At 44.4% G+C, this 25,583-nt stretch overlaps 10 protein-coding genes and 1 non-coding gene across 11 annotated transcripts; 6 read left to right on the top strand and 5 right to left on the bottom strand.

The window, feature by feature from the left end:
- Positions 1-205: 205 nt before the first annotated feature.
- Positions 206-1,447, bottom strand: V865_005856 (uncharacterized protein; the record flags this gene model as incomplete). Its single annotated transcript, XM_066229623.1, has 6 exons — positions 206-230; positions 340-403; positions 489-627; positions 808-1,053; positions 1,117-1,306; positions 1,401-1,447. The coding sequence occupies 6 exons, from the start codon at positions 1,445-1,447 to the stop codon at positions 206-208; spliced, it is 711 nt and encodes a 236-aa protein (XP_066085720.1).
- Positions 1,448-2,893: 1,446 nt separating this feature from the next.
- V865_005855 (uncharacterized protein) lies at positions 2,894-4,942 on the bottom strand (the record flags this gene model as incomplete). Its single annotated transcript, XM_066229622.1, has 6 exons — positions 2,894-2,983; positions 3,049-3,137; positions 3,211-3,646; positions 3,720-4,093; positions 4,185-4,490; positions 4,567-4,942. The coding sequence occupies 6 exons, from the start codon at positions 4,940-4,942 to the stop codon at positions 2,894-2,896; spliced, it is 1,671 nt and encodes a 556-aa protein (XP_066085719.1).
- Positions 4,943-5,429: 487 nt separating this feature from the next.
- On the top strand, positions 5,430-7,371 carry V865_005854 (DNA-binding protein, 42 kDa; the record flags this gene model as incomplete). The annotated part of the gene is made up of 7 exons (XM_066229621.1): positions 5,430-5,518; positions 5,617-5,718; positions 5,785-5,858; positions 6,074-6,555; positions 6,752-6,938; positions 7,044-7,112; positions 7,175-7,371. 7 exons carry the CDS (start codon positions 5,430-5,432, stop codon positions 7,369-7,371), a joined length of 1,200 nt encoding a protein of 399 aa, XP_066085718.1.
- A 685-nt stretch (positions 7,372-8,056) lies between these two features.
- On the top strand, positions 8,057-10,973 carry V865_005853 (uncharacterized protein; the record flags this gene model as incomplete). Its single annotated transcript, XM_066229620.1, has 6 exons — positions 8,057-8,221; positions 8,287-8,414; positions 8,480-9,853; positions 9,949-10,174; positions 10,267-10,579; positions 10,648-10,973. The coding sequence occupies 6 exons, from the start codon at positions 8,057-8,059 to the stop codon at positions 10,971-10,973; spliced, it is 2,532 nt and encodes an 843-aa protein (XP_066085717.1).
- Positions 10,974-11,087: 114 nt separating this feature from the next.
- V865_005852 (uncharacterized protein) lies at positions 11,088-12,120 on the bottom strand (the record flags this gene model as incomplete). The annotated part of the gene is made up of 3 exons (XM_066229619.1): positions 11,088-11,602; positions 11,701-11,771; positions 11,840-12,120. The coding sequence occupies 3 exons, from the start codon at positions 12,118-12,120 to the stop codon at positions 11,088-11,090; spliced, it is 867 nt and encodes a 288-aa protein (XP_066085716.1).
- A 1,024-nt stretch (positions 12,121-13,144) lies between these two features.
- Positions 13,145-16,090, top strand: V865_005851 (uncharacterized protein; the record flags this gene model as incomplete). The annotated part of the gene is made up of 7 exons (XM_066229618.1): positions 13,145-13,411; positions 13,502-13,833; positions 13,925-14,033; positions 14,097-14,463; positions 14,534-15,296; positions 15,369-15,642; positions 15,749-16,090. The coding sequence occupies 7 exons, from the start codon at positions 13,145-13,147 to the stop codon at positions 16,088-16,090; spliced, it is 2,454 nt and encodes an 817-aa protein (XP_066085715.1).
- A 336-nt stretch (positions 16,091-16,426) lies between these two features.
- V865_005850 lies at positions 16,427-16,542 on the top strand. The gene has a single exon (XR_010725590.1). It is a non-coding gene; the product is annotated as a 5S ribosomal RNA (ribosomal RNA).
- A 768-nt stretch (positions 16,543-17,310) lies between these two features.
- On the top strand, positions 17,311-18,194 carry V865_005849 (40S ribosomal protein S26; the record flags this gene model as incomplete). The annotated part of the gene is made up of 4 exons (XM_066229617.1): positions 17,311-17,406; positions 17,705-17,855; positions 17,947-18,035; positions 18,129-18,194. The coding sequence occupies 4 exons, from the start codon at positions 17,311-17,313 to the stop codon at positions 18,192-18,194; spliced, it is 402 nt and encodes a 133-aa protein (XP_066085714.1).
- A 452-nt stretch (positions 18,195-18,646) lies between these two features.
- On the bottom strand, positions 18,647-20,238 carry V865_005848 (uncharacterized protein; the record flags this gene model as incomplete). The annotated part of the gene is made up of 5 exons (XM_066229616.1): positions 18,647-19,033; positions 19,164-19,273; positions 19,364-19,534; positions 19,616-19,873; positions 19,932-20,238. The coding sequence occupies 5 exons, from the start codon at positions 20,236-20,238 to the stop codon at positions 18,647-18,649; spliced, it is 1,233 nt and encodes a 410-aa protein (XP_066085713.1).
- Positions 20,239-20,646: 408 nt separating this feature from the next.
- On the top strand, positions 20,647-22,112 carry V865_005847 (uncharacterized protein; the record flags this gene model as incomplete). The annotated part of the gene is made up of 5 exons (XM_066229615.1): positions 20,647-20,778; positions 20,850-21,031; positions 21,163-21,446; positions 21,613-21,846; positions 21,910-22,112. The coding sequence occupies 5 exons, from the start codon at positions 20,647-20,649 to the stop codon at positions 22,110-22,112; spliced, it is 1,035 nt and encodes a 344-aa protein (XP_066085712.1).
- A 470-nt stretch (positions 22,113-22,582) lies between these two features.
- V865_005846 (uncharacterized protein) lies at positions 22,583-24,068 on the bottom strand (the record flags this gene model as incomplete). The annotated part of the gene is made up of 5 exons (XM_066229614.1): positions 22,583-22,908; positions 22,979-23,140; positions 23,202-23,486; positions 23,572-23,790; positions 23,951-24,068. The coding sequence occupies 5 exons, from the start codon at positions 24,066-24,068 to the stop codon at positions 22,583-22,585; spliced, it is 1,110 nt and encodes a 369-aa protein (XP_066085711.1).
- Positions 24,069-25,583: the final 1,515 nt, after the last annotated feature.

The raw sequence follows: 25,583 nt of genomic DNA, 5'->3' as shown, positions 1-25,583 counted from the left end.
CAGCCAAGCATCACCAAATATAGTCGCTTAAGGTGGATCGGCAGGTCAGTGCATATGGATACGCTCATCGAATTGACAAGAAAAGCATGTGCATGAGTGTTCGACCAATATGAATGATAATTGATCGTCTCTAACATTGTTTACCATCTCCTCCTGGCTCAGATCAGAGAGTGATTGAACCGCTCTATTCTATTTGGCTGACCCATTACCAATCCCATTTCTCACCGTCGCTGCGTAAGGAATATATGGTCAGACCGTCTTAAACTATGAATGTGCATTCGAAGGGTTTTGTTCTATTTGATTTCAGGTAGTACCGAGATGAGAAGAAAGAATACTCACTAGTTCCACATATATCCACCTCTAGACTCTCTATCGGACTTCTCAATAAGATCGACCATTTGAGCTAGATAAGGGTAATCGCGCGAACGTCAAATACCTTGAAATGAGCTGATGAACTGAGATGCAATATGAATCGGGTCAAAGCTTACGAAGCGTAATTGATAATTTCTCAGGTGGTTCCGACAATCCTGCAGCTGTTGCGCCTCTGTTGCCCATATCCGTGTCTACCCATCCGGGAGAGATCATGAAAGTTGTCAAATGAGGTTCCTCAAAATGGATCTGTCGGGTCTACATTTGATGATCACGCTTACCATCAGCTATTGATTGGCCTTTTCAAAAGTTAAGAGTAATCACATCAAAACAAATCAAAACTAAACGACCGGAAGAAAAGCAAGATGAATGGGAAAGATGAAAGTTGAAGGAAAGGTAGGTATTGGATTTACGTAGGTATGTAGGTAGACAACTCACAATGAAGTTGACAGCGGCCTTTGAAGAACCATAAACACCGGTGTTGGGGAAATGCTGAAACCCATTTTGACTAATACCCGTTGAGATCACTATGAATTTACTTCCTTCCTTCTGTAATAATGGATAAGCCTTTTGGAACAGAACCAATACTGATCTGGCGTTGACTCGATGATGCTCATCATAAGATTCTAGACTGGCTTCTCGGACAGGCTGACTATTTTGTCCAATACCTGCATTGGCAATTACCTAAGTTATTCATGCAAGTATGAGCCGTCTACTCTTACCCTGATTGAAATTACATGAACTCACAATATCAAGATGATGGACACCTTTAGTTTTCAACTCTTTAATGGCCTTTTCAGGGTCAGACTCTTCATTGGCATCAATCTTAACTACTGCCGTCAATCCTTCGATGGAAGGGGCTTTGGATAGATCCCTTACGGCGGCTATTACCTTGTAACCTTTCTTAACGAATGACTCGGTAAGTCCAAGGCCGATACTACAGTACAGAATCCCGAACGTACATGATAGGAATTTAGCATATTATCGCTTTTTCTACTACCGGTGTCCGATACAGAGCGAAGGATGCTCACCCTCGATTGGCACCAGTGATCAGAACAGTCTTTTCAGCACTTGACATCTTCACTTGATATTTACTTGACTTTGGCTGAGTCTCCACTACTATATGTGGTCGGTTTGTTGATTCATTGTCGGCCTTCCTGGCCAGCTTACAAAGTCACTTTAAGTATCTAGATGACCGAAGGTCATCATATTCAGGCTGACTCATGACAAGACAAGATGTCAAGATCAAATGCGAGGTTAGTAGGAAAATATTGAATATTGATAAGCAGAAGGATGTTGATGCTGAATAATCAATCTCACCCCTGATGATGTGCCTAGATTAAGTTAGTGGCATCGGTATATTGCCCCGCCGGGCATTTCGAATCACTGACAACTGCTTAATGAATGATACTGATGTCTCCCGATGTCTTAGCCAATCTGCTACTGGGATGGGCAAGAAGTATGCATAGCTCCCGGAGGAAGGTCAAAGCTCAGACTTCAGTAAACAAATTGATATCACTCACGCAGACAGTGTCAACCTCCTCGCCGCCACACGGTATGTCAATATATTATGCCGCCCTACAATCTTTGGTTCGTAGTGATAAGATAGTAATGGTATATGCATCTCATCTACCTCGAGTTGAATCGGTCCACGGTGTACGCGGGCAGTGGGAGTCTGAGTCAACTGCAACTATATATATATAGAGAGAGAGAGACAGAGAGCGAAGGCCCCGCTTAAGAAGCGACTCACGATCGCGCAGGCTGGAAGACATTTGGTGACTGATTTGGCAATAAGAGCAATCACTCGACATCGATCGAATCGCAAGCACATACACGTACCCTCGTCGTGTCGGTGAGTCAAAAACAACATCGAGGAGAACGGGGAACTTAGTAAGAGACAGAGCATCGCCTCTCATGGTCAGATTGGCAGAGAACCGGATCGCGTGTATTCGTTAAAATGTTGAATGAACAATCTCAAGCTTATCGCCCCGGGCCCCGAAAGGGTCCCGTAAAGGCGGTCAAGGTTCCGGATGCAATGGCACCTTGTAAATACTACGAGTATGTGCTCGTGGCAACAATTGACCAGCACATACGGTGAATTGCTGGACATGGTGACATATACAGCGCTTACCTACAGAATCACTCATCAAAAATAAATTCTTATACAACCAAAACACGTTATTCCCTGCTGCTAGTGCGGAATTTTTAGCAGTGAGGTTGGGGATTTGGCTAGTCAAAGGGGGCCCGGTGGTAATGCCCATACTCCTTGCATCTGTCAAGCTCGCCCGCCGCGTGTTGCCGACCGATTAAACCTTTGAGAAGCTTGAGGCGCTCACTGTAGCACCTCCCATTTTCTGGTACCACTTACAAGCATATGCATGGGAAGATTGGAGCCCAAAGTTTCATTCCAACATCTATCATTAGATAATATAGAATGAGTTTGTCAATCAGATTGACTCTATTTGACCGATTTTCATTTTTCTCACAACAATACAACTTCCCCGAGTCCGATTACTGAACCTGATTAAGCAGGTAGTGCGATTCTTCCAGTATCATCTTTTGGTTTTGGCATTCTCACGAAAAGCAGCAAGATGAATGCTAACATGGCGATTGCCTAACCGCGAACATGGTAGGATCAGAAGGAGTTCCGCTCGGTGGACTGGACAACGTCCGACTCACCCCATTAGCTAAGAATACCAAAGTCGGTCTGCCTTGTTCACTGAACACTGCGAAAATAGTACCGAACAACGAGATTGTGGATACTTGAGCTGCAGTACGATAAAGATAAATCACTTGGAGTTAGCTTGTATACTTCGTTTAAAAAGCGTGATTCGAACATACCGATCTTCTCTATCAATGCTATAGCTCCTAAAGCATCCGAACGTTGATCGGCCTCAACAAAGTCTAATGTCACACCTTTACATGCTGATCCAGTTGCGCTTGCAAAAGGCAATACACCAGCAGCGAAGTAAAGATGCCAACCCTTTGTCGAAAGCGTGGTGAGGCCAGTAAGCAGACCGTCAATGAATATCGACCATCTCAAGAAATATAGATCAAATGTCGAACCATGTTGAGTATCTGTAGGTTGACGAGCTTGATCTTCTCTTGGGGCACCCATATCATCTGGTTCTTCCGCTTCTAGGGGAGTTTCGGGGTGTTCATCCATCGCTGGACCAGAAGGGACGTCGGTCCGATGGGAGAGCAGCTTTCTACCCCAAGTGATTATTCGCGGGAAACAGATGGAAAGGAAGAATGCCTTGACGAGGAGATTACCGGACTAAGAGACATTGGGTTATGTGGTGTCAGTACATCAATCGTCTGACGTGTCACGAAGAGGAAACCCAACTCACAAGCATCATACCGCTCTCGCCGGGTGTAAAACCAAAAGCGTCCGTTCCTACCAGTTGCAAAGCCACATGAACATACCCTGTGGCTAAGACACTGACGAAGGCTCCTGCACCCAGCAAAAGCAGATTATAATCTCTCTTGATCTTGCCGTCCAAAGTCTCGACCTTTTTGGGTATAAATATCTTCAATGGAGCTAAGAATGATTGTTTCTTCTTCTCTTTCGTTGTTTCAGTGGAGGAAGACGGTTCCTTGGAATGATTCTCGGGAGACAGGTATGGTAAGAACAGTGAACCGAATATTGTACAAAAGCATAATAATCCGAAAGCACATTGGAATGGTGCTAGTAGACCATATGTATTGTATGCAAGACCACCAACTAACGTACACAAAACGAATCAGCGATGCTGATTGAGGTCCAGACTCAAAAATGAAGAAGGAAGGTTTAACGTGACGGACGACAAACTTACGGGTATAACCCAAACTACTACCCAACATTATCACACCTGTCAATACTCCAAACATCTTTGTCCTTTCTTCTGAAGGTACCAAAAGCGATACAAAGACATTACTAGCGATTTGATATCCACCAGCTGAGCCCAATACATTGAACAGCTGAGTAGACTGTATGATCAATATACCAGCTTTACCGCCAGTCCTCAAGGCGTACATCTGACAGAGGTTTCTCAGGGCTGCCCAGAACGTCTGTTGGAACATTGCTGCTTTGACACCGAAGTGCTTGATGAACCATCCTGAAATGAAGAGGTTTGCTATGGCTTTATGTGAAATCATGAACAGTCAGCTCAGAATACATCTACCCATTGAGGACGAGGGAAATCAGGTATAACTTACTGGAAGTAGTGGTGGTAGTGCTCATAATAGCAATTTCCCTTGCACTTTTACCCTCGACCTGGGGTATACTACATCGATCTCCATGGCTGCCGTCCCACTCGTGAGTCTTGTAATACTCATCGCAAGTCATCACTCTAAACGCGTAGATGAGGGAAGTTTGAGTGAAAGCGAACGTCATAGATAACAAAAGCGAAGTGAAGAATACCCTTCGAACAGGTGGGAAAAGATTCCATCTCTTCCTTGTCTCCGATGAGTGGAGATCAGGGGGAAGTAAGGCGGTATTTTCATTTGGCGGACTGGACATGGGGTCCGGTTTGATAGTTGACGAAGAGGAGGAAGGGGAAGTTGGCTCGGTATATGACTTGGGCGTTGCCATCATGATATGAATCAGACCCTTGTGCTATAATCCTTTGCAAAGGACAAGCATTGTTTCAAGAGGACAGCAAGATGGTTCCAAGCGATAAGGAGGTCTATATATAGGAGGTATCTACCGCTCAGTCCCATTGCGTGTGATCGTGTGCTCAATGATAAATCGCCTAAATCAATCATCCCCTATCGCACCCATCGGTCAAAACCGAAACACCAGATGGTGGAATTCACCGAAAGCAAAACAGTCCAGACCACGATAGCATCGCGTGGCGGAGTTATCGGTATTTCCAGGTGGTCAAGAATTTTGGCTGTCTGGATGGGATGGGTTAGTAAAATGTATACGAGTAATTTCATGACGTACCAAGCAAGGTATGGAGGGCGGTATGAGATTTGTGGATAACTTGGCCTTCTTGACAACAGAATACGAGTACAGTCAAACTCCTTTGTTGAACTCATACCATATATCTAACACAAGACCAACTCAGCTATACAAGATGGCATCTGAAGCTCAAGTAGATTTGAAAAAGACCGTACCAGTGGAAGAGGAGAAGAAGGTCGAGGAGAAAGGTTTGAACAATGATACGTGAGTCTTACCCAAATCGCATTCCTTCATGTTCCACTTCCGTTAGGAGGCGCAAAGAAAGCTTGTGAGGCTGATCCGTATATATTACTCACATGCAGTCTCACCAAGTACACTACTGCTGGTCAAGCTTTGGGAGAAGTGCTGAAAAAGTTCATACCCTCCATCACTGCCGGAAAGAAAGTCTTGGATCTTTGTGTCGAGTGAGTCAAGCAATGCAGTGATAGACCTGTTCGTGTGATAGATGTCTGATGAGTCATTTGACGCAGAGGTGACAAGCTTGTCAACGATACTGTTGCCCCTCTTTGGAACAAGGCTAAGAACGGTGTCAAAGTTGGTAAAGGTGAGTTTCAATCGACTATCGTTGTAACACATACCTTCCGTCCGGTCAGAGTATAAAGCCGCAGAAGGAGGGGGTGAATGATCGATAAATTCGACCGAAGATCGGATATCATGGTACTGTCATTCATAGGGAGTTTTATGCTCCTGAACGTGTGGGGGCAGGTCATGCTCGTTCTATGACTGAAAGCATATTAACTCCTTCGTTTGGGCTTCCAGGATCCGCTTTCCCAACCTCCATCTCAGTCAACAACGTCGTATCTCACGTATCACCCTTACCCTCCGATCCCGAGGTCGTTCTCAAGGACGGAGACGTCGTAAAAGTCATGCTCGGTATACAATTAGATGGGTATGCCGTTACTCACGCCGAAACAGTAGTGCTCTCATCAAAGGCCGAAGGTCTTTCGGCAGATGTTGTGAAAGCAGCTTACGATGCCGCTCAAGCTGCCATGCGAACGATCAAAGTTGGAAACAAGAACTGGGACGTCACCGAGGTGGTAGAGCAAGTAGCAAAGGATTATGAATGTTCAGGTGTCGAGGGAATGTTATCTTGTCAACATGAGAAAAACGTAACAGATGGTAAAAAAAGGATTCTCCTCAACCCTTCACCAGATCTCAAGAGGGATCATGAGACTATCACATTCGAGGAAGGTGAAGTTTACGGTGTGGATATTTTGGTAGTCACCGGATCGAATGGAAAGGTAAGTACGACACTCTAGCTGTCATTCCCGCTCTGTGGTACGAGGAAGAAAAAACTGGCAAGCAAATATGCTTCAATCCTACCTATCACCATTGGACAATGGCTGTTTTTCGGTGCACTTCAGTCTATCTTGCCCACCTCGATCCTTCTCTGAGATGATTTCAGCTGACAGAATTCCTTTTTCTTACGTGTACCAGGCCAAAGCAGACCCATCCAGGACCTCGATCTACAAGAAAGCCGACATCAACTACCAGCTCAAGATGAAGACTTCCCGAGCTGTCTTCTCAGAGATCCAAAAGAAAGCTGGTGCTTTCCCGTTCACCCTGAGAGCTCTTGATGATGAGAAGCGAGCACGAATGGGTGTGCAAGAAGCTGTTGCTCATGGTGAGACCGGATTTTTTTACCCGCATATCATATATCCAAGATTTCAGCGATTGCACTTCTGGTGCTATGAACGGATCTGAGCTGAATGTGATCATATCCTGATAGGTCTCCTGAAACCATACGATATCGTCCAAACCGCCGCTGGTACCCTCGTAGCCGAATTCTTCTTCACCAGTAAGTCGCTTTATCCTCTTATAGACCATCGGTGATATATTGATTCTTGTATTGCTTTGCAGTCGCCCTTCTCCCTGCCGGTCCATTACTGCTCTCACCTCAACCCGTCTGGTACTCTGCTGACAAGCTTTCGACCGAGAAGAAGATTACCGATGAGTCACTAGCCTCCTTGATCACTCAACCTCTTCGAGCACCCAAGAAGAAGAACAAGAGCAAGGGTAATGGTAATGGAGAAGCCAAGGAAGAGACCAAAGCCTAAAACGAAGCGATAGATGTTCTTGACATGGAGAGATTAGACCTTGTAGACCCTTCTTTCTCATATTGTGAGAAGGGTATAAGGAGACACAGAAGAGAGAGGAAGTAGTAACATATACAAATGGAAAGATAGCACATCGAATCAAAACAATCAATGCATTGCTAAATTCAATATCACATTTGAGTGTTCTCGTGGGTATCTCTTCCTCTGTCTCTCTTCATCCATGCGAAGGGATTGCACCATCGGTTGCAAATCTGAATCCGAGTAGTACCCTGAGACCAACAAACCTTGATTAAGGGTAGTTCTGATGTTTTCGGCCATTCCTTGTCCTCTGCTCTCCCATGTCTCCCACAGCGATGCACCACATGCATAAACAAGACTGGAGCTTTACTAATGCGGTAAAAATTCTGTAGCATAGCATGTCTTTATCAGATACCCAGTTCAAAGGCTGACTCAACCTGAACATGCAAGACGAAAAAGTTATTTCCATCTATACATCTATACCTTATCTATACTTTTCATTCATTTCATTTCATTCCGTTCCATTCCTCCTTCATCAGCCCAATCTCATCTATTGATAGGTTCACGAATCAACAATCATTTCTTTCTTTCTTGGCTTCATACTTGCTATCGTACGGAAAGCGGCAGGGCACGCGTAGTGATGGTCGACAACGAGACTGTGCACATGATGTCCGAACACTCGTCACAAGCCTTTGATCTAAATAACATGTTCATGCCTACTTCTAATCCGACAGTAATCGCTCAGTCGCAAGTCGTATCCACCAGAGAAGGTAACGGGGTTTCGACAAAGAGGGGTAAAACGGGTTGTATAACGTGTAGATTGAGGAAAAAGGCAAGTCATGCGTTCTTCGTCAATTAGAGGACCAAGTCATATTGATTTTTGTTGGTGATCAACAGCGATGCGACGAAGCCAAACCCATCTGTGCGACTTGCTCGAGACTCGGTATAGAATGTATGGGGTATGGTGTGAAGAGACCAAAGTGGTTGAAGGAGAATGATAATGCGAAGAAAACGAAACAAAGCATGTAAGTGATCGTGAAGCAGGACAAAGACATCTATACTGACTGATGATATGGATTGGGGGTGGTAGAAAGCAAATCGTGTTATCTAGGAGATCACAAAAGAATAAAACGGTGCACCGAGAACATCACACAGTCGATAATTCCATTTCCAATACAGACCCAACGTCGATACCAGTGGATCTCGGCGATGACGGGGATGCGGACGAAGATCAAGATGGACAAACCAGGATGGATGCAGATGTGGATGCAGATTCACAAGCTGTACTACCAGATCAATCTCAATCTCAACCTCGAGAGGAACAAACCATTCCTCATTTCTGGGAAATGGGACCATCCCCCAAAAATACAAATACTATTTCAACCCCATCAATATCCAACCATGATATACTTCCCTGGAACATACCTCTCACTACCAGTCATATGCCTATCCCAGAAGATGCCAATACCATCCAATCGACTACCAATTTCTTACAGCCAATGTCAAGCTCGAACCCTTCCTATCCTGTATTAGGGTACCTCGCTGATCCGTCGATATTCCCGCCATTAACGACAAATGTACCAATCATACCTGGGGATATGAACAGTATGAACATGAACAGTCTGATACCTGGTGGTGTACCATCATTGAACGATATGAGTATGGAGGCCCTACTAGGATTCCTATTTGGTCCACCTGTTCCACCTGGATTCGTCCTAGATCCAAATACCAATAGCAACATCCCTCAAGGTCAAGCTCAAGTTCCACAAAACAGTATAGACCAAGCAATATCACTCACACCCTTTTTCAATATACCTTCGGCTACACCGACTCCATCGCCATCTCCGACTGCTTCTCCATTCCCAAATCTCACTTACCTCCATCATTATCTCAATGTGGTATTGCCATTGCAATATAGGATTATCGGGATAACCATCACGATGGGTGATTTTGTCGGATCACTCGCTCTGAGGTGTAACGAGGTTCTTACGAGCGTATCTTCATTGGCAGCATTGCATATGGTAGCTCAGAGAAGTAAGAAGAGACTAGCCAAGATCGAGGAGGAAACTGCAGATGTAGAAGAAGAAGAACAAGGAGAAGGAAAGAGGTCATCTCAGATTAGAAATCAATTCACTTTATTAGACGAAGATGATGAAGGTCATTATGGTATAATGGACAGATATCATGAACAACAGCAACAACAACAACAGGAGACTAGTATCGAAGATGATGATGATGTGAAAGTAGCCATAACATCTCATAGGAAAACATTAGAGAGACTTCGATTCATCTCTTCGAAAGACCTAGTAGCGGAAGAAATCATACTTTCAGTTTGTTTTGCGATATCGTATAATGTCTTTTGTGGTGGTACGTCCAAGAAACTGAAAGAGTTGATATCGATCTCAAGGAGGTGTTTGAGTGCTGCACTGTACTCTTCCCCTGAATTAGGTCTGACCAGTAATAGGTAAGTCAAGTTTTCTTGCATAATAGTTTTTGGTTGCTTTTGATATCCACTCCTGATGGCGATGGCGCTGATTGTATATGCGGACATCACTACAGCTCGAAGAATACGAGTATACCTGGTTCTAGTCCATGGTCAAAATACCCCATCTTGTTAGAATCAATGATTTGGATTGACATCATATCATCCGTGACATACAATAAAGCTTCCACCTTATTGCCTATGTACAGAAAGTTATTGAGTCACATGCCTTATGACCAATTTGGAAATAATGGTAAACCTCTTGTGTTGATGGATAAAATGATGGGATGTGATAGTACGACTGTAAGTCTCTGCCATTATATATATATCATCATCAACACAATCATGATGTACTTAGAGTTGGACAACAGCTGACGAAGAGAATGTTTTATTAGCTCCTGGCAATGTGCGAGACAGTAGCTCTGTCAGAATGGAAAGAAAAAGCTGAATCTGTCGGATGTCTATCTTACAAGGAGTTGTTGGAAAGATCATCAAAGATCGAAAAATTGTTAGATGAGAGATCATGGAGGGAATCACATCTGGATATCAACTCGTTCTCGTTTTCGTCAACATCGCCGACTTCATTGGGTGGAGATAATGGACAAACAAAAGCAATGGAAGGAGAATTGAGAAGAGTCATGAGTGACGTGTTTTATGGGTCGGTCAAGGTCCTGTTGGCTGTCACTGTCAATGGGCCCTATCCAAGGGGTGAGTCTCCATTCCAGTTCAAATCATCCCCATCTTTGACTAACCCTGTCATGTTATTCGCGATCTAGTCCCTGAGATAGCATCAGCAGTAGTGGAAACTATCGAAGCTCTCAACCGACTGGATATCCAACAACGGTCCAATGTCCAAATTCACCGTGCGGTAGTTTTACCGATAACTATAGCAGGGTGTCATTGTGAGACTGAGGAACAACAAGCTTTCTTCAGAAACTGCTTCACCGCGTTGGGTCACGAGGCCAAAGCTTTTGGAAATACTGGATCGGCATTGGAATTGATGGAGCAAGTTTGGAAGAAACGTTCAGCGGGGATAGAAAGGGTAGATTGGAGAGAGACTATGTATGAGTTGGGCTGGAAATCTGGTATCTTGTTGATTTAGATTGTAGACTGTGTATTGTTTGTACAAGTTGTACAGTATGAGTACAGTGTTATGTCTTATGTGTTGTATGTATTACATGTCAGATACAATATGTACGATACAGTATTGCTACTACTATCGCTGTTGTCTCTTTTTACCTAAACCTTCGATTTGAATCTCGTCATCGGCCCAAGCAACTTTCTCAGCAAACTCTCGCCCACCTCTTGATTTATTCTCTTTCAAATCTTTGATTTCTTTCGTATCCCTTCCATAACCTATCGGTTGCCCCCATTGAGTCCAGCAGGGTACAACACCAGTGAAACTATCCGACTCCTTTCCTTTCGGTGCTTCCTCCTGAGGTTCCTGCGCGCCATTGAACCCTCCGTACCGCTGCTTACAACTGATTTTCTCGACTTTGAATCTGATCACCGTCGTTCTTTTCACAGCTGCGTCGTCAGGTACACCAACCGATGATATCCTGTCGTAACCCGTTACTGTATTTGTCACTATACCCAAGACCCTGCGCTTCTCCTCGTGTTCTTTACTACCAACTTCGTCATCTAAAAGTCGACCTGAAGACAGGTGTAGGGTTGCAGAACGATAATTTAAGGTGTGGTCGTGTGCCGTAGGGGAAAAGATCATACCATCGACTATCAAGAATCAAGTGCGTATGATCAGTTGGTTGCACCTTGGGCTCTAGCTTTGACAAGATAATTCAGTCAGTGAGCTAGGACGACAAATTACTCACTCTTGGTGGTCGTAGCTGTTATTCCATGTTTACCATCTAACACAGCCTCAACCAAACCCGAATGTCTATGTCTGTAGTATCCAGCAAAATGCTAAGCTTTCTTTCCTTGACACTCAAGTGAGGGACAGACTGGACTCACGTATGTAGATAAACTGAATAATCATTTTGATCATCCTCATCACCATCTTCTTCCAAGACAATCACAGTAATAAGCGGAACGTTCATGACCGTCTCTCCCCTCCCTTTATCACCCGGATCTCCAGGATGAACGAACGCTATATGCGCTATTGGTGCTTCACGGAATATGCTCAGAGCTGCTTGAAGGGCGTAAGATGCTCGGTTCTTGTACAGTCGGATATCCGCTGAAGGGGAAGGGTTGGACGATCCAGCTGGGTTCGAAGTTGAAATTGAGGAGGTCATATTGTATTTCTGAGCTCACTCTGTTATCCTCAAAGTAGAACACATACGATGCATATAGATCGCAGAGATATATTTGGCTTGCGTCTATGAGATATAATGAAGAGTTGCTTTGCCTCGGTTTGCTATCACGTACTTGTGGTTCAGTATGAGTGGATGAAATGGTTTTACGTAAAGGACCACATATCACATAGATGCATATATAGGCGCCGAGGTGTCCTGTCGTGATACGAGTAATATATCTGCATAACACATAACATGTGGGCTACCGCTGTGGGCGGGTCTGCTGATACAGCCTCGGATTTGCGCGAAAAGTCGGCGGATGCAGAAATATCTTCTTCCCATCGCTGTAGGTCCCCAAGACGAATGCGGCCCAATTCTCATCGTTCAGAACGAGTGCACCAGAGGTCGTTGAATGCAATTGATACTCTCACATCCCCCCGGGCTTACAATGTTCATCTTCAGTTCCGGACATGAATTTGCATTTCCCTCCGTACTCACATCAGTGTGAGTAGGCCCCAATCCCCAGGCCTCTTTGGGGTTTGCGAGGTGGGACACAGTCAATACAGTACGTACAAGTATCGCACCTCCGGAAATACCGCGGATTCCAGTGAGTAATCATTGGGTTTGCCATTTTATGGAACTTAAAGCTTGACTTGCTTCCGCGAATTAGCGCGCGCCTTTAGGTAAGTCAGGTCTCCCTTCAACCTCCATTGGTCATGTCTCTGTTTATCTTATTGTAAGATCTCAAAGTGGGACTCTGTATATTTGTCAACGTCCCACCACACCATGCTCACACAAACAGCTTCTTGGTCAAGTTGGCGCTCTCGGTACAGGTCGGATCACATGGACAGCGACAACAGACAGCAGTAGCTCCATGATAGCTAAATGAGTTGAACCAACTCGATCCAATCCCGAGCGTCAATTCTATATACAAGACGTTGTATATATATATATAAGATCGTGTACTGTATATCGTCTCTTTCTTATCTGATAAAAGGTATTACGAACACAGTAAGCGAGCAACATGCCTTCTCCTTCCAATCTACCAGGAGCCAGTATCTCAACGACTGGTCCTTATGGAGCTCTGCACAACCAACCTACCTCTGGATTTACCGTCTCCAAAGGTGATTGGGGTCATAAAGCTGGACAATTTAATGTCAAGTATCCAAAAGGTCCAACAGACGGAGGTGTTACTGAGGAAATATTCGGTACCAAAGTCCAAGATCCTTGGAGATCATTGGAGGAATTAGATAGTGAAGTTACTACGAAATTCGTTAAAGAGCAAAATAAAGTGAGTCACTTCAGCCTCGGGAGTATCTGTAGACTGATATCAAAGTTTTGTATCGTTTTGCTTTGCTTTGCTCTGCTTTTTTGGTGGTAGTTATCCATTCCGATACTCACGAATCACCCTCTTCGTCATAAATTGGAGAAAGCGGTGGAAGGGATATACAACCATGAACGAATGGATACCCCTCAACTACAAGCTGATGGTTACTACTATTGGAATTTCAATAAAGGTAATTGGCCTAGAGATATTTTGGTCAGATCGAAAGATTTAAATAAACATTTCGGTAAAAGTCCTTTACAAGACGATGGAGATGGGCCAGAGATATTTTTCGATTTGAATAAACAAGATACGGAAAATGTTTCGATGTACGCTCATAGTTTCAGTCCGAGTGGGAAATTGTGGGCTGTAGTATTACAAAATTCCGGGTAAGTCGTTCATTATTTTTCCAACCACAATCATAATCAAATTAGATCTACAGGTTGTTGTGATTGCTAATCTGTGTATTTGGATCAACAGGAGTGATTGGCAAACTATCAGGGTATTTGATACCACCACCAAGAAATCGGTTGATGTCGATGTGGGAGGATCTAAATTTACATTCGGAGTGACGTGGATAGGCGAAGAGGTGAGTCAAAGTACCTCTACATGATACCACGCGTATGAGGTTTGTATTGATGTGGAGAATTAGGGATACATCTACAAACGAATTATTGGTTATAACGGTGATGATTCTTCTCTGGCTGATGGAGCATATGCGATGTTCTATCATCGAGTTGGACAACCTCAATCGACCGATGTGGCCGTTCTGCCATTCACGGGGGAATTCCACGAACATTTCGTTGGTAAAGCATTTACAGTATCTTCTGATCATTCTACTTTACCTACCAAAAGGACTTTCCTCACATTTGATATTTACCGAAATACCAACCCTGAGACTGAATTGCTCATTGTGGAGCTACCAGGTGGACCAAGGGAAGTAGATGGTCAGATCATAGCTGAATTGGTGAAGGACAAGAGGAAGTGGGTTACAAGAGGATTTACAGGTGAAACCAGATGTGAGCTTTAATCTTGTTCCATATGATAGACGTTTCATTTAGCTAACTGAACCTGTACAACACATCATAGACATCGGCTCTATCGCATCCGACAAACATTTCTTTTACTCAACTGCCGACGGTCACCCCACCGGACGAATCATGACCTTCGATACGGATGACTGGGATAGCACACCTGCCAATGGAACACTTCCCTTCAAAGAGTTCGTACCGGTCGATGCGGAAGGACATCAACTACACAACGCTCAAGTAATCGGAAGTAAATTACTCATGTTGATATATCTCAAACATGCTTGTGCTTCCGTCACCTTCTACAACGCTCTGACAGGTGTCAAACTTGGTTTTACCAATGCTGTCGAGACTAAAGGGAATATCGAACTGGATCCAAATATCGAAGTGCCCGTACCGGAAGAAGAATTTGAGATTGCCAAAGATTCAGATTCAAAAGTGATTATACCTGAACATGGATCAATCAAACCGATTTCAAGTCAATACGATTCGGACGATTTCTACTTCTCGGTTGATACTTGGGTTGCTCCCTCTTACGTCTTAAAAGGTAAAATTGTCAATGACGTCCAAGGTGAATTAGAAGTTGATATTAGTAGTATCAACACTACTACGAATCAAGAAGATCAAGAGAATTTGATATGTACTCAAGTATTCTATGATTCTCATGATCAAACGAAAATCCCGTTATTCATTTGTCATCCTCATGATTTGGATTTGAGCAAACCTCATCCAACACTCTTACATGCCTATGGAGGGTTCTGCGCACCGATGATACCTCACCATGACGCTTTCTTCGCATCTTTCATGAGAAATCTCAGAGGAATGTAAGCTCATCGTACTTTACTGTCTCCATGTGATCACTGAATGCTGACGGTGCAATTTTTTGTGTGTGTTAGCGTCGCCATCGCTGGTATTCGAGGAGGAGGTGAATACGGTAAAAGATGGCATGACGCTGCTAAAGGAATCAAAAAATCCGTTGGATGGGATGATTTCTCCTATGCTGCCAAATACCTTCAAGCCAAGGGTCTGACCACTCCCGAGTTAACTTCTGTATACGGTACTTCGAATGGTGGACTGTTGGTTACGGCTTGTTCCAATAGGTTTCCGGAACTGTTCAATACGGTCTTTGCAGATGTCGCTATAACTGATTTGATCAGGTATCATAAATTTGTAAGTTCACATATACACACAGAGATCTTCCATCCTTCTATGAGATGCGTTCAATGGTAATGTCAATTCCAATGCTAACGATATGGTGTGTCTTCTATTTCGATAGACTTTGGGTAGAATGTGGATGGGCGAATATGGTTCACCAGATGATTCTTCCGATTTCCCAACATTACTCGCTACATCCCCCTTACACAATATCCGAACGGACTGTAAATATCCTTCGATCCTCGTCACAACGGCTGACCACGACGATCGTGTCGTACCTGGACATTCATTGAAATATCTCGCAGAGATTCAATCGAAACATCTACCTACAAAGGAGGGTAATGTGATTTTAGGTAGATTGTACGAGAATGCAGGACATGAATTATCGGCTAAGAGTTTAGAGAAAAAGGTGGAAGAAGTCACGGATCGATTGATATTTACTTTGCTTACTATGAAACCTTGATTGTGAATAGACGTAGGATAGATAATGATAAATTGTAGGTAGATAGATAGATGGATAGCTTGGCCCGGTTTGGTTTGGTGCGATTTGGTTAGTAGATATTGGCTTCCTAGTAATTACCAGGTATTTTATGTATCATAGAATGTATGAATTTGCAAACACGCATTACTTCCTGCTATTGCGACAAAATGACCGATGAAGATGATCACAAACTTGATGATCAACCGTAACATAGAGCTGAAAGGATGATGATGCTAAAAATTAGTATCGAGAACATGTCGCACTGACAGGAAGGACACCAGAGTTTGACATAAGTGGTGATACGACATGAAATGTATCTACGACCATAGAACCTAGAAAACGCCCCATCCCGTCCGCTCTGGGAAGCTCAAGCTGGGTATCGCTCGGTTAGTACCAAAGTGGGGGACCATTTGGGAATCCCGAGTGTTGTAGTTATATATCTTTACTTTTTGGACTCGATAGGGCTATTTGATGTATAACAATGGTATCATCGAGCTGTGTTGTGGGTGTGACCTGACAAGTAGACGATCGTATCATACCAGTCATTAGTGTGAGATGCGAACGCTCCATTGCGTCCAAGTCCAAGAGGTCAACGTATTATGAACAGTACAAGAAGATGAATATGCATTTTCTATTGCTTTTTTTCGCTTCCATGGTGTCCATATGGACAAGTAGAATGTGATAACATATCTAGATGGCAGATAATGCTCGATCAGACATTGTTACGAGTGGAATGGACAGATTTCACCATAGCAATTTTATCGAGCGATGAAGACTCGGTTTGTGAGCGGAAGAATGCTCTAATCGCTGAGTTCGGCGTTAAGATTATATCCGATAGCTACTCTTTTCCCCTTCCCCACCGTGCACTACCGCCACATTGGCTGCTTGCCGATTTGATTCCGTTACCCTCTCTTAACTTTGTTGGTGCATGCAGCTGGTCTCTGTCTCTGTCTCTGCCTGTTGGATTGGAGAATTGAGCGTTTTCCATCATCGTATAGTATACCTGATTAGCTTAGGTCAAAAGGATTCTTCTATCCAGTCTTCAAGTCGCCAAACTTCAAGACACTTGTGGGTATCATCGTCTTTCACCAATCCAGTCCTTCCAGCTATCCGACAACCCAATCCATCTAACTAGGACAGGAGTCACGAATTATTCGAATATCAAAGCTAACTTCTAATTTCATATCAGTTTAATCGACAACATGACTTTCAAAAGAAGAGGCGGTGGCCGAAACAAGAAGGGAAGAGGACACGTTAAATTCGTTAGATGTTCAAACTGTTCGAGATGTGTTCCCAAGGTGGGTTTTGGGGGTTTCCGCTTAATGGGTGTAGCAAGTCATGGGATGGTGGATTTGTTGGACGAAGAAAGGGTGGTCATTGGATAGGGCGCATGATGGAAAAGGAAATAATCATGATGGAAAGAGTATTGGTGGAAGGCGGTTGAGCGTCAAAGTAGTGATTTGACTATTGGAGGTGGATATCATATGATACGTGTCATGGCTATAGGAAAATTAAGATATAAAGGAGGTTCAAGTCGTGGATCTGGGTTATGTTCTATGGGATTCTCTTTGCTAATTCTCGTTGCTCGCACAATAGGACAAGGCCATCAAGAGATTCACCGTGAAGAACATGGTAGAAGCTGCTGCCGTACGAGATTTGTCCGAAGCTTCAGTCTACGCCGAATACGCTCTTCCTAAACTCTACATCAGACTCTGTTACTGTATCTCATGTGCTATCCACGCCAAGAGTGAGTATACTCTTCTATCCAGCTACTCTTCTGAACCAATGTCAGATTAGCCAGAGGGACTATTGCTTACTGGAATATTGGTAATTTATAGTCGTCCGAGTCCGATCAGCTAAACCCGGAGCTATCAACTCCCGAAAGAACCGACTCCCCCCTCCCAGAGCTGTCTTCAAGGATGGTAAGGTGAGTCAAAGTCTCAATCCCCCATCCCACCTGGATGTCGTCCTCATGACATACCGAAGCAGACGCATGCTGATTCTCATGTCTTTCTTGCAGCGAATCAACCCTGCCGTCGCCGCTGCCGTAGCTTCCAAGGTTGCTCAAGGTGAAAAGACCGCATAAACGTACAAATCTTCATGGGATTTCTTTGGTAGTATGAAGCTAGTTTGTTTATGATGGATTCTTTGACTCAAAACAATCGGTCTCCTTGTACAAACACTTGCATGAAAGCGATTCTCGATTACTGTTTGTTATCTGGCAGGGTTGAGGTAATCACATCAAGATGGAGGATGTTTAACGATGAGATGGAGCTGGAATACAGAGAGGATCATCTTCCGAGAATCAGTTGAGAGGTGTTTAGCGGAAAAAATCACACATTCATCACTCTTGGTCACCAGCAAGCCTGCAATTGTCGTGACTGACTCCAATTGTTTACTGATATAATGCTTCATACTGTCAATCAACATGAATATGATAACATATCTGATATACATAGGCAACATTGCTATCTGTCAATCGAACGGTCCAACACGAAACAATTACCGGCACTCGATGATGAGGATTGAGCGGACCGTCTATATTTTCTCTACAGCTTCCAAATGGTCCAACGAGCACCCACCAATATCGAAATTCTTCGTACTCCTATATATTCTCTTATTCGCACAACCGACCACACCGCACGTTGGTATCTCCCTCACCATCAACCTATCTTTGCCTTCTTCGCCAGCAGGTGTTAGACTAATCCAATCTTCTTTCTCTTTTGGCGCACCAACTCTTAACAATATGTCACCATCTTTTGTAAGTGTACTTGACCATCTGATCATATTTGAAGAAATTTGCTTCGAAGGAGAGGCCTGACCTGAAGCCGTCAGTTCGCCTTCGCCCAATGCAGGTGAGGGTTGGTCGAGTTTCGATCGCGATTTGGATGTTTGAGCTCGTAGCAATCGATTTATCGTTTCGTCCTACAATAGATGGATGTCAGCTCACGTATGCAGAACGACCAGGATTGCATAATTGGCAGCTGATGATATAAACGAATTTATAATAAAGAGAAAAATTGATCATGTCATATTGTCCCAAATCCTCACTTACCTGTTCATCCTGTAATTTCTGTTCAGTCTGCCTCTTCCTCCTTCTAGCTGTCTCCTCTCGCTTCTGCAATCTCTCAGCTTCCGTCAAAATCACCTTCTTCCCTGATACTTCTGCATGTGCGAGCATTGCAAACATATAGTCAGCGAGTCTACTCCAGCTTTTAGACATCGTGGGCAGAGAAGACAGAGCAGTATACTCACCATTTGGCAATTGTAACAGAGTCTCCTGCAGGTCCTTATTCCCCTTTGCCCTCTGTCTAGCAGTCATCTTAGTCGGACTAATACTCCTTCTAGAGGATATGATGCTTCCTTCGGCATCTTCATCGCCGTCGGCGCCTTCACCGAATAACAAGAGTTCATCGTCGCTCTCAGCTACAAATGATTCGTTAGCAGTCATCCATGTGACTTCGACACAATCCACAATGACGTGAAAGTGGTCCTGGTGATACTCACCAAACTCATCCTCGGCGACTTTCTTGACCTTCTTTGCACTTTTCTTAGCTGCCGCTCTACCTGGCCTTTTCTCCGCTGCATTCGTCGATGATGCACCACCACCGATTTTAAACTTGATTTTCAGTGCCGAGCTAGACGCGTTCGCACTAGCATTTGAAGTACTTTTCGAAGGTGAATCTTCGAGTTCCTCCTCCTCCTCTTCGCCTTCTGCATCTTCATCGTCAAGCGGGATATCTTCCGAGGCTACCGCAGATGATACTAAACACATCTCTTCGAATTAATGATATGTTCTGAAAGCGATAGGCGAGACACTTACATCTTGATCTTTCCATATCGACATCCCCATCGGCATCTTCATCCCCTTCCGCTTCCTCTTCCCCTTCTTCTTCATCAACTTCAACTACCTCTTCTTCTTCCGAAGTCACCTCCTCGACCTCACTGTCATCAGGCGGGACAGGCCGTTTCAGAGTATTTCTCGCTCTGAGACTCCTATCGGATGCTGGTACAGGGTCGTTGACTGTAGCTGCCGGTGTGGAAGCCTCCGATGATGATCCAGAAGGAGATTGGATGATTCGTTTGGCTCGACGTGCCGCGGTCGGGATAGCGGTGGGTTTTGGGGCCATCTCGCTTTAAGTCTGATATGATTAGATTGTATTGATCGTGCCGCCTAGTCTCTGGGGTGAATGAGAATGAAGATTGACCAACGATGTTACCAATCATCCCAATTGCTAACAAGGATAAAGAGACTCACCTGGAGGTTAAGATGATCGATTGATGTGTTTGATTACGTAATACACCGGGATGCACGGTTCTCGTCGAGTTAACCGGGACTCACTCAAACTAGTTACAGGACACAACATTAACCGTTAAACATTGACTATATAATCCATAGAGCTAAAGTACAGCATACGAATCCAGATCGGCCTCGAAGAAGAGAACGAGTAGAGACCTGAGAGATTCAGGAGCGAAGTTTGCTGCGCCACAACTGGAAGAAAAGTCCGATCCAGATCCAACAACCCTCTTTCAACCCAATGTCAAACCCCAACCCTGTCCATTCATCTACCAACCTCTTCAGGAGACTATCATGGCAGACCTCCGTATCGATATCTATACGTATAGCAGATGGAGAACCAGGTGCGGGTGTAGGTGCAGATAAGTATTTTGTAAGCTTCAACCTCCTACCTAGAGTGTACCTACCTAGCTCAGCTGATCTATGCTGGCATGGGATATCCAGATACAAGCGCCGAGATATACCTACTTACCCCTTCTGATACCTGAAATACGAGAGAACCTGGTGGAACTGGCTCTGGATGATAAACAGCTAGAGGAGACGGACGAGAAAGGTTGGTGGTTTGAAGAAGAGGAAGATGAAGACCAAGAACCTGGCGGTTTTGCTGGACAGGGCGCTTGCAGATGGTACGTTGGACGACTCACCTCGTCATTGTATCTTCACGAGAGATACAGGCCACTTCATCCTAAGCAACGATAGACACATGTCACCTTCAGCTCTTTGTATTTACAAACAGGCTGATTTCTCATTTAACTAGGCACTGGCCAATCGATCTCCTCTCTATCCACTCATACATCTCTCGACCCCGTCCGCTGCCCCTTCCATCATCGTCGTCAACAGAACCAAAACAGCTGAAGTTAATCTTACATTTATCGAAACCACCTATAGACAGGTTATTGATGCCTAACAATATAGAGACATGTAAGACACAGTGGTTGAATCAAATCAAAGAAGCTGATTTCGTCAGATGGAGGAATACGAACAAAGTGACTGGGTTGAGGAAGACGGAGCTGGATAATGGGTGGGATGGGATTGTACAGGGTGAGTATATCTAAAACGATGAGCTTGCGAGGCAATCTTCAAGCCAAGACTATGGCGACATCATTTATCTCACACTGTGAAGGTCATGAAACCACCTTGATCGCGATCGATAACCTATGTTTCCTTAAGACCAATATCAGCTAACATTTCAAACATATATCATTAGACGACTACGACGCCTACCTCCGGATGGCATCTCGCATATTACCCCTTCCCATCGCTCCAGCTGTAGGGTCAAATATGACTTCACCGAATCCCTCTCGACCACCTTCGACCGATCCATCAGGATCAAATGCTAAAGCTGAATCGGCTTATTCCACGCGAGCAATACCGATCAAGATATATTTACCTGATAATGCACCTGTCATTCAGGAGGTGGTACCGCCAATAGGGAGTGACGGTGCGTTGAATTCCTCGCTGTCAATGATACAGGCGAATGTAGCTGATAAGACCTTAAAAACAGGTAAACCAACGACCCTCTTGTCTGTCCTTCGCCAACACCTCCACCTCCTCTTCCCTTCAAGATCATCTGACCCCTATTCACTGGCATTCCCCATAGCTCAAGGTATCCTGATACCTGAACAATCCGAAGTGGCTTGGCTGGCCGCGTGTATGTGCGGTGCGGACGGTTGGCTGAGAATCGGTATCTGTCTCAGGGCTCCGTGATCTGCTTGTGGTATGTTGTATGATACGTATAAAATACAATTTAATGATATAATGTAGAATTAACCAGTTCTATCCATTGAGTTGCTTGAGTGTCGAGCAAAACCTATTCTTCACCATTTATGTACCCGCCCCCGCCCCATAGCTCACCTGCATCGCACAACGCCTATAGTAATCGATGAGCCACGCCGAACGCACGGATCACTTGGACAGCTGCCACCTAGAAGGTCCTTTGGGAGCAGCGCTTGGCGCCACCTTCGCGCTCGTCTGTCTATGAATATTTCACGGTTATTTGCATTAATCTACTAAATATAAGGATCTATTCGTCTAATCGGAAGTCTATCCTATCGCTATATCGGAACAACCATCTCCCTCTTGGATCAATCTACAACAACATCTCGATATTTCACCAATACGCTACAATCACCACAAACCGAGAGTTACCGTTGGACTCCAGCTGAATGCTACACAACTTATAATTTACCACCGTTCTTCTCGTTCACCAAGACATATCTGTACCTGGCATTACCAGCAATCATAGATGGAACAGCTTCGTTGACTTTGTCCATTGACCATTTCTGGATCCACGATTTGACCTTCTTGTCCGCTACTAATTGCAACATATCCTTGAGGGTTTGAGGAGAGGCGATGAGGGATCCTCCGATATGAACATTTCCCATGACCATGGCAAAGAGAGGTATGGTGGGGACCTGACCGCCTTCGGGAATACCGACGAAGATGAAATTACCACCTGGGCGAAGGAGGGAAAGATAGGCTGGCATGTTCATGTCAGGGGCATCTGAAGATGAAAAAATGCAATTAGCAACGAAGATCGACGACGATGTGTGGGACATTAGTGATGTACTCACTAGAAGTACAGATGATTAAATCGAGTGATCTCTCGTGGCCCTTGAAAGCTTTGGCTTCGTCATCACCAGTAATCAAGAAATGTTTGGCGCCCAACTCTTCGGCATCCTTCTGTTTTCTGGCTGAGTGGGAGATCACAGTGACTTCGGCACCGAGAGCAGTAGCTAGGCAAGCTCGGGGTCAGCCTTTCAATGTCTGCTAGTCTGAGTGGAGTGTATTGCTCACCCAAAGTGACACCGAAATGACCTAATCCGCCCAAACCGATAATACCGACGTTCGTAGCTTGTTTACCAGCACCATGTTCAATCAAGGGTGAATAGACGGTACCACCACCGCACAACAAGGGGGCAGCTTCGGCTGGGTCGAGCTCCTTGGGAATAGGAATGGCGAAGTGAGATGGACCTCTCCAGTAGTTGGCATATCCACCATAGGATTTGGAACCTTCGGAAGTTCGACTGAATTTACCATTGTAAGTTCCGGTCATTCCCTTGGAACAGTAGTTCTCCTTATCTACAATATGAAAGGATCTTGGGAGTTAGCACCGATTTTCTGGGACTTTTACATCGTAGAGTTGTTGGCTGAACGAATAACTCACCTTTGTTGCAGTAGTGGCACTGTAAACAAGAGTCACACTGAGCGCCAACGCCGACAATATCACCTTTCTTGATACCGTTTTGAGGGTTCGATCCTACTCTGACTACTTCTCCGACGATCTCGTGTCCCACAACTTGAGGCCACATATCCTTCAACTCACCCCACCCCTCCGAAAGTGTAGAAATATCTGATGCGCATATGCCACAATAGAGAATCTTCACTGCACATGCAAAGGAAAACGGAAAGAGAGAAGAAGAAAAAAAGGGAGGGGAGGGGGAAAAAAAAGAAAAGAAAAAAACGTCAGTCATCTCTTTCTCCATTTTTCGAGATATCATTCATTCTCTGAGGTGGTGCTGTGGTATGATGTAGAAAACACTCACTGTCGATATCATCCTCTGCGAATTGTTTAGGCTCATATTCGATGAACTTGAGTTTACCTTCAACGGAATCAGGCCCGAATCCGGCCCACCCTTCAAACTTGTATTCGGTGTTGGACATTGTTAAGTCTGTTTGTTTTTTCTTTTTGTTCTGACTCGTAATGATAGTGGATAGATACAGTATATGTCAAAATCAGGATATTTCCACAGAGGAAGTCCTAGGTATATATATGCTTCGTGAGGCAAATCTCGATGGATGGAAAAATGTTATCTCATCGATCCCATCTTTGACGTCTTTTTTCCATTCCTCCACTTCCCTCCACTTATTGTATGTCATCATCATCAAGTAAGACAAACCGCCATGCCCATTCAGAGGTCCAGCTCTTCAGGTGCGAGTATCGCTAAGCTAATCTTACACATGAAACTCAATGGCAAATCGATTGATAGACAGTACAGTATTGAAAAACCTCCACTTGGAAGTTCACTCACCGTCAAGTTCGGTAAAAGTTAATTGAGGTACGTCACCGTTTCAGGGATTTTACCGATCCGGGAATTACGGAAAACTGAAAATTCTTTCCATTGCCGCAGGTCCCATCGTTACAACAATCGAACGCTTTCTTTCTTTCTCCCTAAGCTCGTGGGGAACGGCCGAGTGAGCCTTCGAATGATGACGAGATGACTCTCACCTCCACTCCACTCCACCAGATAGGTCTTCATCACTCTCCGTTATATTAGCGGTATCAAATAGATTTTGATCCCATTACCACACTCAAAGTTATATAATCGTCATTCGCCGGCGGTCTTGTATCGATACACGTGAAAAGGATGATTACTAAGCCTGGTATCTCTAGGAAGCAAGGGGTATTTGACAGAGACGTTCTGACGTTGATTATGAGGAGGAGCGCTACTGAGTAATTCGCTTTGGCGAATAATTCACTTAGCCATGATCCCTCTAATCGGCTCATTTACGAAATAAATGGATCACTCGGGTCTCCTTACCAATCATCAGTGCTGGTATGATCAGTCGACAATCAAGCCAGGCCCCAAAGAACATGTCAACAATGTCGCAACTTCCTACAGCTACAGTCATCCTTTGAGATGCGAAATTTGTCGCCACCTTTCTTCATCTCCTGTCGACTTCTCACGCATCAAACAGTGTACATTCCAGCTCGGGGGATATGAAGCCTCCAAATCCCCTTATTCGTCTCGTGACATCGCTTATCATGAGCTTAAGTGGGGTAAAAACGGAGCTTGTCGCTGATTACATCATCGCTTCTCTCCAGAACAAGATAAGAAGTGTTTCCGTTCGGTTCGAAAGGAAGCGTTCCAAGCTTATCACCGACTCTCTTCGGAGAACACAAAGAGAAGTGTCATTCTTAGCACTCAACCAAGTAAGCCAGCTGAGGTCATGAGGATACAAAGACAGAAGCATGTCCACCGCTAGGGGCTACAAGAAGCCTTCCGATCTCCCTAAGATTCTCTTCTCCTTTGATCAGAGTGGGGGACAAAGGGAAGAGAACACAAAAGGTGGTCTAGATAACACACTCTCGAGTCAGAGAGCTGAGCAAAACGCAGCTCCGCACCTATCTCAAGCATCGAGGTCTCTTCTGACTGTGAGAATATAAAGCGCAGTTTA

Source organism: Kwoniella europaea, chromosome 1 (assembly GCF_036810445.1).
Source record: "Kwoniella europaea PYCC6329 chromosome 1, complete sequence".
NCBI lineage: Eukaryota > Fungi > Basidiomycota > Tremellomycetes > Tremellales > Cryptococcaceae > Kwoniella > Kwoniella europaea.
Note: the sequence above shows the minus strand (reverse complement) of the source record. Positions and strands in the feature narration are given on the sequence as shown.